At 33.1% G+C, this 12,692-nt stretch overlaps 1 protein-coding gene across 5 annotated transcripts in view; it reads left to right on the forward strand.

The window, feature by feature from the left end:
- Nucleotides 1-12,692, forward strand: part of LOC117243400 (kinase D-interacting substrate of 220 kDa) — a 44,363-nt gene that overhangs the window by 3,696 nt on the left and 27,975 nt on the right. For 3 of the 5 annotated variants that reach the window (XM_033510848.1, XM_033510850.1, XM_033510851.1), the window contains exon 1: nt 10,138-10,270. The exons of 1 other annotated variant lie outside the window; for it this stretch is intronic. Coding sequence is in view for 1 of the 4 variants with exons in the window: in XM_033510854.1 (XP_033366745.1) it covers nt 10,127-10,270 (144 nt within the window). In the remaining 3 variants the exon portion in view is untranslated. Of the gene's footprint in view, nt 1-6,125; nt 6,280-9,926; nt 10,271-12,692 lie in introns of those variants that run through there. One more of the 5 variants, XM_033510854.1, reaches the window with a different exon arrangement.

Consider the following 12,692-nt stretch of genomic DNA (forward strand, 5'->3'; position numbering starts at 1 on the left):
TGACCATAATAATGTCTGAAACCAATCGGAAAATATATATGGCAGTTACAAGACACTCAGATACACTTAGTGAAAAATTAGTATGAATATTAATCTTAAACAGACAGTTAGTGTTATAGACTCGCAGTAAATATTGTGGCTTATTACTATAATGAGTATGTAATTGACCGCTCAAATGTTTTGGTGATCTTTGCGAAATACGCTTTCATTGAATATTTTGCAATTTATATATGTGTTTTCAGACTCGTTTCCAATTTTACCAATTTAATGACGATGGTCGTATCTCGTTACAATGTTAATGAGATTTCAAATTGATTTGTATAATGTATACATAAAAAGATTCTAAGATTGTCGAATACTTTCGTAAGTCATTGTAAATCATGTTACTGGACAATTTATACGAATATTGTCGTAGTTGTGTTTCATTGACGCAAATTAATGTCTCGACGTTTCGTAGGGAAATAATTCGGGATGCATATATCATGGGACGATCTTCAGAATTTTGTGTACTCAGTCGATTCACAGAACCGTGAAAAATGCAAGAGTATAGCGAGGACTTGGCACGAATTTGCCACGGAACGCCGTAGTATGCGCGACGTACAGTCTTGTTTCATCTGTTGTTATCTGAAAATCCTCTCTGTCCTACTTATTTATATTTATGCATTTGAAACGGCGATCAGGCGAAAGATACGAAGTATCGCTAACGTGACCGAGTTTCGCCTCGAATTTTCAGAGATTCATTGTGATCTTGTTACGTTCTTTCCGTCTCGCCGTTAATTTCCTTTACCTCCCTGAAAAATCGCCGAGAGATCCTATATTCGATAAACAACCAACGAGGAAAAAGTTTATCAATAATAGGTAGTTCTTAAAGAGGATGATGTAGGATTCTCTAGGGATTCTTTAAGGAGGAAATGATAGATGCAATCTTTTAAACCAAGGGTTTTTAGATACAAATTCTGATATTTTCTTACTTAGAATGTTCTGGATAGTCGTATAAGTAGAAGAAAAATGCGTTTCTACTTAAAAGGATTGCATCTACATTTTTTGAGTGCATCATAATATGATTTGAATTTATGAAAACACAGATTTTTCTAATTCGTTCGACTTCCTCTATCTTTAACTAGAAGAGAGATATACTTTGTTGTTGTTATACGAACCACTGTGTATAATAATTGCTGGAATTAGAGCCAGTCGACACATATTTTACTTATTTTAGCGAACACTATATGCTGATACATTTAAAGCTAATCTATAATAGTTTGTAAATGGATATGAATCTCTTATAATCCATTAATGAAATCCAGAGTACATAGTGTAGAATGACGAATGCGAAAAACGTGAAGTATTGAATATACAGAATATTGAAAAGAGAAATTCTGAGGATATTAAATATTTTTTCGCCATGTCTCTTTGTTGAAAATATTAAATATTTTTTTCATGGATTGATGATAGGGGATGAAACAAAGTAAAAAAGTTATAATTATATCTTGGTAAATGAATAATTTATAAATATGTTTGCATTGAAAAGAAAATGTTTGTTTAGATCTACGATACTGATTTACCGTTCGAATGGTTATAGACACTGATTTATGAAAACGTGTCAGTGACGTAGCGTATTACGAACAAAGAAGACTCGCGAGAATGACTCGTTGAAGTTGAAACCCATTGTTAATGGGACAGAAAATTCTGGAAGCATTTTTTGGGTCGATCAAGTAAATATGTAAAAGCTTGCAGATAGTTCTTCGATAAGATGAAACTTCGTTCTCAAGTGGGTATCTGTCCATATATTTTTCTTCCTCTTTATTGATAAAGCACGAACTTGAGAAGAATGTAGCAGCCTACAATTTCGAGAAGTTTCCTCACTAGTCATTTTCCATAATACATAATACGTTCATGCTATGAATGAAAAATTAAACATTATCCGGGTTTGTATTCTGAGAATCTCTGAAAAATTTAAAATTATCTGAACGCACTAAGAAAATATGTCTATTTATTTATACAAGTTTCTAAGCATTTTCCTTTTTTAACATCAATATTTTACAATTTAAATTTAATTAGATCCAAAGTCCAGAATTAAAATTAATTAATTCTGTTACAGAGGTCCCTAATTAACATCGAAAACGTTGGTCGTTGTTAGGACACGGCGACGAAGATAATTTAATATTGTCTGCTCTCTGTTCTAGGAAGCTAATGCCGCTTTATTCTATGTATTTCTCTTTTTCCGTTACTCTTCTCACTTTCCATTAGTGTTGAGGAGTAAATAGGGCGAGTCTATTGAGTCGCCCACTCTTATTGGATCGTCCTATCAAATCTTCCTTGAACAATTGCTTTCGTATCACCAACAACGCCTATAGATCTGTCCTTGCAGAAGACAAGTGACGGTACAATAGGAAACAGAAAAATCTAATACATACTTCATGGTATATGAACATCAGAAGAACACATTAAACAGTATATTAGAATAGGATAAGGTCGGTTTATTTAGGTCAAGACACTTGAGTCAATTTGAGTCAAGCTAAGAATTGTAATTCGACAAATTTGGTTATGAATAGACTTTGAAGCGATCTACATTTGAAAACAGATTACATATTTAACTCGTTATTAGCGGTGTGATAAATAGCGAAATATATTGTATACATTAATAGCTCTATGACCATAACTTTCTATGAGAATATAACTTGTACGTAACAAAGGGGAAATTTAATTAACGTTAATATTCGCTGTTACATAATGATTATCATAATTGTGTAGCATGTGTACATAACTATATTTCTGCAAGTAACTTTATCGTTCATTTTACTAGTTTTTACATAATACTTCCTTGTTGATGGAAATAAGATAAATTCAAGATTTAATTTGAAGATGTTGGAGCTTAAGTGATTTAAATAACTCTATCTCATTATGTTATTGAATGTCTCGAAAATCTACTTCATCGGCACCTGCACAGTATATTCAAAGCCACGAAATCTTGGAATTTTCTTTGGAGAGCATCCAGCTTGAAATGACATTGACTTCTACACCATACGCTGCGCAAAATCTGTTATATAATCATAAATAAATGAAGAGATGATTTCACATAGGGATATGCATCATAAATGCGAAGTAAATTTTTGTACAAAGGTCAAGGTTGAAATTACATTGTAATTTAGTCAATCATTTCAGAAACTCAAGAATTGTGGGATAAAAAAACTTTTCAGATGAAAAAAACATTCTATAACGTCTGATAATTATCGAAAACAGTTATAAGGTTATTTTATTTCATTTTCTTGTTATATATATTACCTTTTGACAACTTGTACAGATTATTTTCTGTGTTATATTAACATAAATGGAAGATTTAAAACTGGAATAGTTTATGAAGTAATTAGCACATCCACCCATTAAAAAGTTTCTAGAAGTTTATACAGATCACAGAAGATTAAAATATTTTCACTGAAAAAAATATGGTTATGGACTTCGTTGGACGTGCTCAGGCATTCTATAGTAATGGAATTTTCGCTGTGAGTGTTCCTAGGCCAAGAGAAAGGATTTTTCCTATAGCCCATTACATAACAAGCAGTGAAATAATGTGTAAAGTTACGTAAACGTACCATTATTGAAAAATGCAGATAACGTACTTATGTGCTGCTTTGTCAAAGTACAAAGCTTACGAAGTTCATAAAAGATATATATATATATATCAATTAAACTTTACAAAATATCAGAATCTAGCTGAAAGAAGAAATGAGCTTTTCAGAAGCCAAGCTTCTGTCGATTCTAGGTTTTGTTAATTGCTCAATTTCACGATTAACCTTCAATTTTTAAAAGAACAAATGATTTATTCCCGTAAGATTGTTTATCGCAAAAGATGGTATAAACTACAGCAAATTTCAAAGAAAATTAAAAAGAATGTTACTCGTAATATTATCAGTTTCCTTTATTTTCATTTTTGGAGTTAACGTGGCTTCTGAGAGACTCAAATAGCGATGAATTCCCTATCGTATCCATAATATTAAGAAACAGAATCTAACAGCCTATATTAATTAAACAGAACTGTAGGTGAGATGTTATGTTAATACAAGTTCGGCCCTTAATGGATCACTGCAATAATCCAGAAGAAAAATGGGGAGGGGGTTTAAATAAACTTTTACGTAGTTTTCTTATTTACGATATTCTAATTAAATCATTTTCCAGAAATAGGCAAGTATCTACATTGGATTGTTATTGCGTCTCTGGCCGGTAGAGACCTTAAGAATCTATTAAAGAGCAGACAACGATGACATTAGCCGCAGTTGAGTTAGCTGATTCAACAAAGTTACCGTTAACAACTGTGGTCAAACGCAGGGACGAGGACTCTTCCAATTTTAGACGAGCGTATAAATTGCGATATCCATCCCGTCGTCCCACTCTTTGTGTTTCCTCGAGCAGAGCTGGCGCACGATAGTAAGAGGATGATCCATCCACGTGGATCGCCCACATGAGTCAGGTATCGTGGCCCGTGGTTAATTGTTCCCGCGTCTCAGTACGCGAAGGATGTTAGCACGATCGAGTTCTGCGTTAGCACTGTCTCCTCTCTGCCCCTCGCAACCTACTTTTTCTACAGTTTCTCTATCATTACGTTTCCTTGTGGATTTCTTTCGCTCCAGTTCGATATTTCCAAAAGTGAACAAGTTGTCGTGAAACTTTTATTATTTAGTCGGTTGCAAAGGAATCGGAGGTGTTATTGTAAAGTGGAGGTCATTTAATTTATTGTGAAAGTAGCTTAAATAATATTTTCTTCGCTTTGATGCGGGTATTTTAAACGTGCTTGACATTTTCGAAAGTAAATGAGCGTGTAATTTGGTCATTTAGTTGACTGTAAAGTGGGATCATTTAGATTATCGTACAAGAAATTTGAATTATCTATTCTTCATTTTAATATGCTTGTTTTAACCACGTTGGCTAGTTCTAAAAGTGAACGAGCTTTTTGCGTAACTTCGTTTAATTGCATTTCTTTTAATAGTGATTTAAATCACGTGTTCCTCGTTTGAAGGTGTTTGATATTTCCAAAAGTGAATGAGCTGATCATAAAAGTGGTTTCGTGTGTTTCGATTTTGATTGTCGTTTATATACGTGACGGTGGTGCTTTTGCGTAATTCCTTATCACATGGATCTAGTTTTATTGTATATTATCGATCTATCTATCGAATTTTCCTGTGATTACATAAAAGTGCTTTTATTTCTTGCGTCATAAGTTTGGATTTATGCATCATTTTAACAAAGTTGTTTGATAAGTATGTTACACTTGTTATCGAGGCATAGTAAAAGCGCGTGTTTCAGTGATTATTCGCTAATCGGGAAAGATTAGTCAGTTGTTCGAGCTGTTGATAGCTTCGACGTAATCATTTATTTATCTGGAGATCCTCTGCTTTTTCGCCGACTCCTTTCATTTGTATTGCTTCGTCATTGTATTAGAGTAAATTAGTTCCGTATTACCACTGCTACTTTTTTATTTAACTTAGGCGTTAAACACGTGCCCTTGTTATCTTTATTTCGTATCTCTATTTTTGGATATCTTAAAAATATTCACTTGTCATAAATAGACCGCTGATATTTATGCAAATTCATATCTTTATGAACATGCTCGAAAAGATAGATACTATATATAAAATTGTGTTACCTATTAAATATTAGATAAAACACTATACTCTGTATATTTTATATATTTTTTCATTTCATGCGCGTTCTGTGTTCTTTTGCACCTTTACATTTCCCACAAATGTCCGAAAATCCCCACTTTTCACTTATATGTTTTTCCCATATATTTACCTAATTAGTATAATAGATTTTGATCATGTTCCTACTATTTCCAAGCAACTTTCAAGTAAGCAGTGCTCGATGGCCGATCGCTTGGTTCACTATGACGACTTTTCGCCTTGTGGATGCTAATAAATCGCGATCCAACGACGAATAATTCAGTGTGCGTTCGACTGTCGTCACAGTTCACTTGAAGCGAAGGTGCTCCGAAGGTTTTTGAAAATCGGCCGTGTAAAATCTTTTATCGATCGTCTCTCATCACGGAGTGAAATATTTCACTGAACGGAATATCGCTCGTTACGGAACCTTTGAACGATCGTGGACTACGTTTTTGAAGAATTTGCAAAATCGAGCTAAACATTGCACGAAAGTTATTGAAGAACGTTGAACAATTGTTGTATCATGGATGGTGCGGTCACTGGAAAATCAATCGGTGGAAAATTATCATTGAAAAGAGAAAACGTTTTTAAGACTCTTTTAAACGTTTCGAGTTTTGGCATTAAGGTGACGAAAATGCTACGCGCGTTTATTTATAGCGAACATCGATTCATCGTTTGTGGTGTTTGAGTTTGCAAGTGGATAGACGTTGCATTGGTGGAAAATGAATGATCCATTGATATTCGCATTCGGATCAAAAACGATCGATCGAAATACACGCGTGTTCGCGTTCTATGTACGCACGTTTTGAAAGCTTCGATAATCGTCGTATTCATAGCGAAGCTCTTTTATCTGCGAAGATTGTCAGAGCGTTCGAGGGAATTTTTATTCTATAATTCACGAAAGAAATTAATTTAACAAACGGTGCGGAAGAAACGCGTATTTTAATTCGATCGGCTTTGATGCGGGAAATAATTTTGTAAAGTATTTTATTATCCTCTGTTCGTTATTTACTCGCTTGCAAGCAAAATTTGTATTACATTATTTAAAAAAAGATTGATAACGCAAGTGAGAGTTTTCGAGTTCTTGGATATAATACTGCTTTGAAACTCAATAAAGCAAAATTGATTTAAAAATTTTCAAACTGACGAGTTCAAGTATATTCAAGTAAAGGATTAACCAGATAAAGGAAGGAGGATCTTCCTCTGAAAGCAAAATTTTTCTCAGAGGTTTCGCGATCCTCTGTATATAGTGGCTAGAAAATATTTGCACACACCCTCATTTTCCAACGAAATTCTATACATTTAATTTTCACTATTGAGTTTTAGTACTAAGTTTTTGTAATTGTATGAAAGTATACTCTTAAACTATTAATTTATTGATTAATAATTAATTAGTATCCAAATGCTATAATATATATAATGTTGAGCAAATACTTTTTGTAGTCATTGTATAAATATTGAAGCGTAATCGACAATTCTTATCACGGCGAGATATAATAAATCCAAGAATGTCTCAATACATCATTCATTTTTCAACCACCGAGTAAACCTCGATTGCTTATTTGGGAAGGAAGTTTTACAGCGCCCCTGGCCAATATTGTCGAGCCTAATTATTCAAAATGGAAGAATACTAAGTACAGATAATTGTCCTTGAGACTCGCTATATAGCGAAGATTATAAAAGTTGCTATTAACATGTTTTCGAAGAGCGTAGAGCGTTTGTTACCTTGACTCGAATCGTAATTCAGTGCTCGAAACGACCGATGATTCAGAGATACAGTTAATAGGAAACGATAGCGAACATGTTTATCCATAGTGGTTTTTAAACCGTGCAGTTAACGAAGATAATCGACACTTTTGCATTTACAGAAATAGAGAACACACGGATGAAGTACGATCGATAGACAAAGATAAAGTTTCTGTCTATTATGTTTAATATTTTATTGGGAAACATTTAAATTATTTTCTTCTAGAAAAATATCTATCAATTTTACGTTGTTAATACGAGTGTACAAGTTACTCTTTTCTGTACGTAGTTTATTTTTGTTTAGCATTATTTTAAATGCAACTGAAAGGTATTTATTAAGGTTAAAGAGGATAATTATTTTTCAGTTTTATTTGGCTGAGATATGTTCGTAATGATTAAATGAAACAAATAACGTAAGAAATTATTACTATGAAAGAATATTATGAAATATTTGAGGCAAGCACTATGTACGTAACTGTGCTATCTTTATACCTTTTGAAATTATATTTGTATTAAATAGGAAGTAAATATGTGCACATACATACTTACTTATACATACGTACGTGCTAGTATCTCTTAAACGATAAATATAGAAAAAATTATCGAGGAAGATATAGCCATGTAAACAAGTAAATGAAAATCATAAAAAGTCAATAAAGAAATAAGTTCGCTTCGTTCAGGGGAAAATTAATTTTACAATTATGGAGGAAAGTCACGTAGCCATCTAGAAAAGTATAAATCATAAAAAAGTAAGGATTAATGAAAGGACCAATCTATCGTAATTTTGCATTTTTTCGTGTACGCAAAGAAATTTTCCCTCGTAAAACGTAAATGAAATAAGTCGAAACAGATTGCAAGAATAGGCTTCACGTTGAGCCAATAGTGTTACGTTCCCTTATATCTTTATTTATATTTCTGTTTTATCAAACACTCGAAAGAAGAGTATGATCGCGAGATAATTGGAAAATTATCCGATAACGGTAGATTATATTATCGATGAAATCGAGGCTCGCGTATCGTTTGCACTCTCTTTTCTCTCTGTAAGAAGATATTTTAGTGAAAGTGCAGGACTTGATCGCGTATCCGATCAGCTGACCCATTGATTTCCTCTAGAGCGTTCCACGGTTTATTATTACGCTATTCGGTATCGCAATCTCCTCTTTTGATAAGTGCGCGTGGTAAAAGATGTAAAAGATAGAAGTGACTTTCTAAATCCTGCTGTTAATTCGAATATGTATTACCGAGATAAAAACAAAAATACCTGAAATTATTTGGGATGATCTGATGATCGACGACAATTTTATTTGATGTTCTATTCTTAGAAGTCTTTTATTGACAATTTTTATAGGGCGAGAACAAAATTTTGCAAATATAGTCGTGCGAAATCGAAGTTAAATTAACTCCATTGAGGATAGCTGATTGGTTTCTGAGAAATTAATTAAAGATAGAAGAAAAGCTGTGCATCTTTCCTGTTATTTGTAAATTTGATTTACCGACCAAGGGGTAATTAAATGTTCGACGAGGTATTGAAGATAAAGCAAAATGATGTCTGGTAACTTTGTAGCGTTTGTGGACAGAAATTTGTATCTTTATGATTACACTCGGCAGAGAAATTCCTTAGAGATATTCTTAAATGTGGAACACGTTTCTTGACTTGAATTACGAATTCGTGTTAATAACTTAATTGGACAAATTTGTATATATAATCACGTTAAAACTATAATAAACTAGTTCTAGCAAATGTAAGTACGATATAACGATGCATCGAAGAGTAAGAAATCTGTGAAAAGATGAATTATTACGTCGAAAACATCAGCAATTCCTTGATTAATAAATTGAAAAAGTACTTTGGATACGAATTTCTCATCCAAATGTTGGTTCGACGTTTCGCATATATTCGTCAAAGTACCCATTGCATGTGAAATTATTACGTAACAAACAGGAAAGAGAAAGAAAGCTAGTCATTCTATTTAATAAAACTGCTTGTCCGTGAAGCGTGTTATCCAACAACGAAACACTTCTCCCGTTCTTAGTTCATTAACTGGATCGTTTCTCAAGCAGAAACTCGCTTCCTTCAAAGAGTTAGACAATTTAAACATGATTGCCTATATTTGTGATATCGACTTAATTGTAAAAATTAAAAACGGTAAATTTCATGCGAAGTTTAAGAAAAGGACAATTTTTATAACAATTTATATGGAAAATCGCACGCTCTAGAAATAGTTTCGCTCTAATAATTTCTATTGCAGTAGAACCTCGTTTATTGGAACGAAATTTTAATTACTATCCGATTAAGTAAATTACAGCTAATTGATTCCATTTAATTTCACCTTGAATTTCTGTTACACGAACGAAAAATCATAGATAGCGAGGAAGATCGCTGAATTTCTGTTGTATGAACTCTCTTTGTTCCTCGATAGATTCAAATAAACTGAGTTCTGCTGTATAATAATCTCTAGTATGGTAACGATAATTTTCTATAAAAATGATGGATTAGCACGTAACAATATCTTTCCCAATTAACAGATTAAATAAAAGTTATGCGAAGCTATTGACAGTAACAATGTCTCTTTTATCGTCTCGAATATAAGCTTTGAACAGTTATTTGATAGCACGCGAAGCTTCTGTGATTAAAAATTCGCGAGTGATACCAAGGAATCTATTCAATGAACGATCAGTTAACAACAAGGACTCGTATCGATAAGTTCGGGTAAAGGAAAGTGAAAATGTCACACCTTCGATTGAAAAGTCGGAAAAGTTCGAATGAATCACCGCCGAATAAGAGCTCGAAGCTGGTGTCGTCCCATGGAGAGTATCGAAGGCTTCAGTTCACTTTACTGAAGGGTCATTTGGAACATCGTTTCCACGAGGTAATGAAACTCCAGAAAAAGGGACTTCAAAGATATTTATGAGATACGTTAGAATAAATTATTGACTGCGGAGTGTCTTCAGTAATTTACAGGAAGAGATTTATTATTTACTTTATACAATCGAAGTGATAAAGAAGACTCGATGGATTTTTTTGTTCCTCCGATTTTCTCCGAGATTTTGAACAGAAAAATTTACGAGAAAAATTTGTTACAACTATTACGGATTTTCTATGAAACGCTGGTGATACTGTAATTTGAATTCATTTAAGGTAGAATCGTTTATAGAGAGAAAAATTCCTCGTTTTGTAATTTTCAAAGAAATTCGAAAAATATCTATAGAAAATAATATATAGAATGATATATTTAGGAATTAGTGAAATAGAAGTCTGCAAAGAATTTTGATCCAAGAATTAATTTAAAGATGTTTCAATATCTGTATGCAGTCATTCTTCTTTTTCTGAGAAACTTCTATTTGTTCGGGAAGTCGAATAATTAAGATCAATTCGAGGCATTATTGCTCTATATAGTTTGATAATGGGGAGTTTGGTGCCTCTTGAAATAGCCACTTCATTATAAAGCGAGCCACCCTGAGACGTTGAGATTTTTTGAGCGCGGGCGACATGGCCAGAAATACATTTGGCCGCTTTGCCTCCTTTCTTGCTGTCCTCTTCGTGGCTTACGTTGTCTAATTAAGCTCCTGAATTCGCGAGAACCTTCTGTTCGATTTTGCAATTCCATCGAAAATCATCTTCATTCACGATCCCGAATCTTTCTAAGAAATTCAATTGAGAGATACAGTGGCTACAAAAGTATCGGTATATCCTTTATTTCCCAATGAAACATTTTTTTGTCACATTCTATATTTTGTTTCTGTAATATCAAATTTTTATAGTCATAGAAAGATACTTGAAAATTTAATATACCTAATTAATTGATCCTCATTAATTAATGTGTAGATGTTATGCTACGACCTTATAGCGTGCAAATACTTTTTGTAGCCACTATATATCCATAAATATGTTTTTATCATTCAAATCTTACAAATTTATTGCTATACTAATATTACAATAAATACGGTTTTAATCTATCGTTCTATTTCTTAATAGAGAAATTGTGATTATAATATGGAGACAACGGTCGTATTTCACTCTGTTACAGCTATATAAATATTTAAATGTTACCTGACAATCAGTCATTCTGAGATATTCAATTCCGAGATCGATACATTTTCGTTTAAATTTCCCGAATCTTATATATGAATGTCCAATGATATAAACAGGATACGTCAAACGTATACGCAAATAATAATCAAGAGCGTACGACTAAGCATGGATTTTCACAGCATATGACACGCTTGTGTCATACGTTTGACAAGTGGACTAGAATTCGATCAATACCACCCGATGCTGTGGATATTCCGTGACTTAGAACAGTGGTTTTTAGAATAGATCGTCATGCATCAGTCTACGTTCCAAGGAATTCTTGGAACTTATGATTGGAAAATATTTATAGTTTTCTTGTACGTTGTTCTTATTTAATTTATCTTAGATCCATGTTAAAAAAGTTCTACGTAATTATAGTCTCAAGTCAGATAGTTTTCAATGAACAGGTGTAGACTATGAAAATAACAAAGATCTGTCAGAAAGATATTAGTTTAAGTTTTTTATAGTATTTGTGTGTGTGGTTACAATCTAATCTAAGTGTCTCAGCCATCCACATAGATGAAAAAGGAACACCACATATAGCAACACTAACCCACACCGCATAAACCCAACAGCTTATTTTACACCAATCAAATTTCCCCACGTGGTCTTTGTTCTACGTTATACGTAATCCTGACGAATCCAAATAACCATTCAGAAATAGCTTAAATATAGAGCAGATTTAATCATATGCCACTTCCTGTGTCTTACTAATTTACCCTGCTATTTGTCTATCTCAATTACTCAATCCTGTCCAATTCTAACCGTGGGCCAATGTTCTAACATTTCAATCAAATCTAAGTCAATTTACAAGAATTTATAAATGTGTAGCATTTACAGTGGCTCATGCGATTACTTGAATACTTATTATAGGAAATTTATATATATGTGTACAGTGTTGCGAATAATTATATACTCAAACACTGAATTATTTCTTCAGTATCTCTAAGAAATCGCTGATCATGTCTGGATATATTAAGTGAAATTATTTTTGTAAAGGATAAATTGAACGCCGTAGGATATCAGGAAATGTTACATGGTGAATTATTGCCTTTTATAACTGAAATCTTTCAACGAGACAACGTTGTTGTTCATACAGCCACCACTAGAAAAAAGTGCTTTTAAGATTATAGGATTGTTAGCATGGCCAGCGTTGAGTCCTGATCCGAATCCGATCGAGAAGCTATGGGGAATTTTAAGAAGAAAAATTTGCGATCAGG

Source organism: Bombus vosnesenskii, unplaced genomic scaffold (assembly GCF_011952255.1).
Source record: "Bombus vosnesenskii isolate JDL3184/JDL3185 unplaced genomic scaffold, Bvos_JDL3184-5_v1.1 scf7180000013265, whole genome shotgun sequence".
In the NCBI taxonomy this organism is placed as follows: Eukaryota; Metazoa; Arthropoda; class Insecta; order Hymenoptera; family Apidae; genus Bombus; species Bombus vosnesenskii.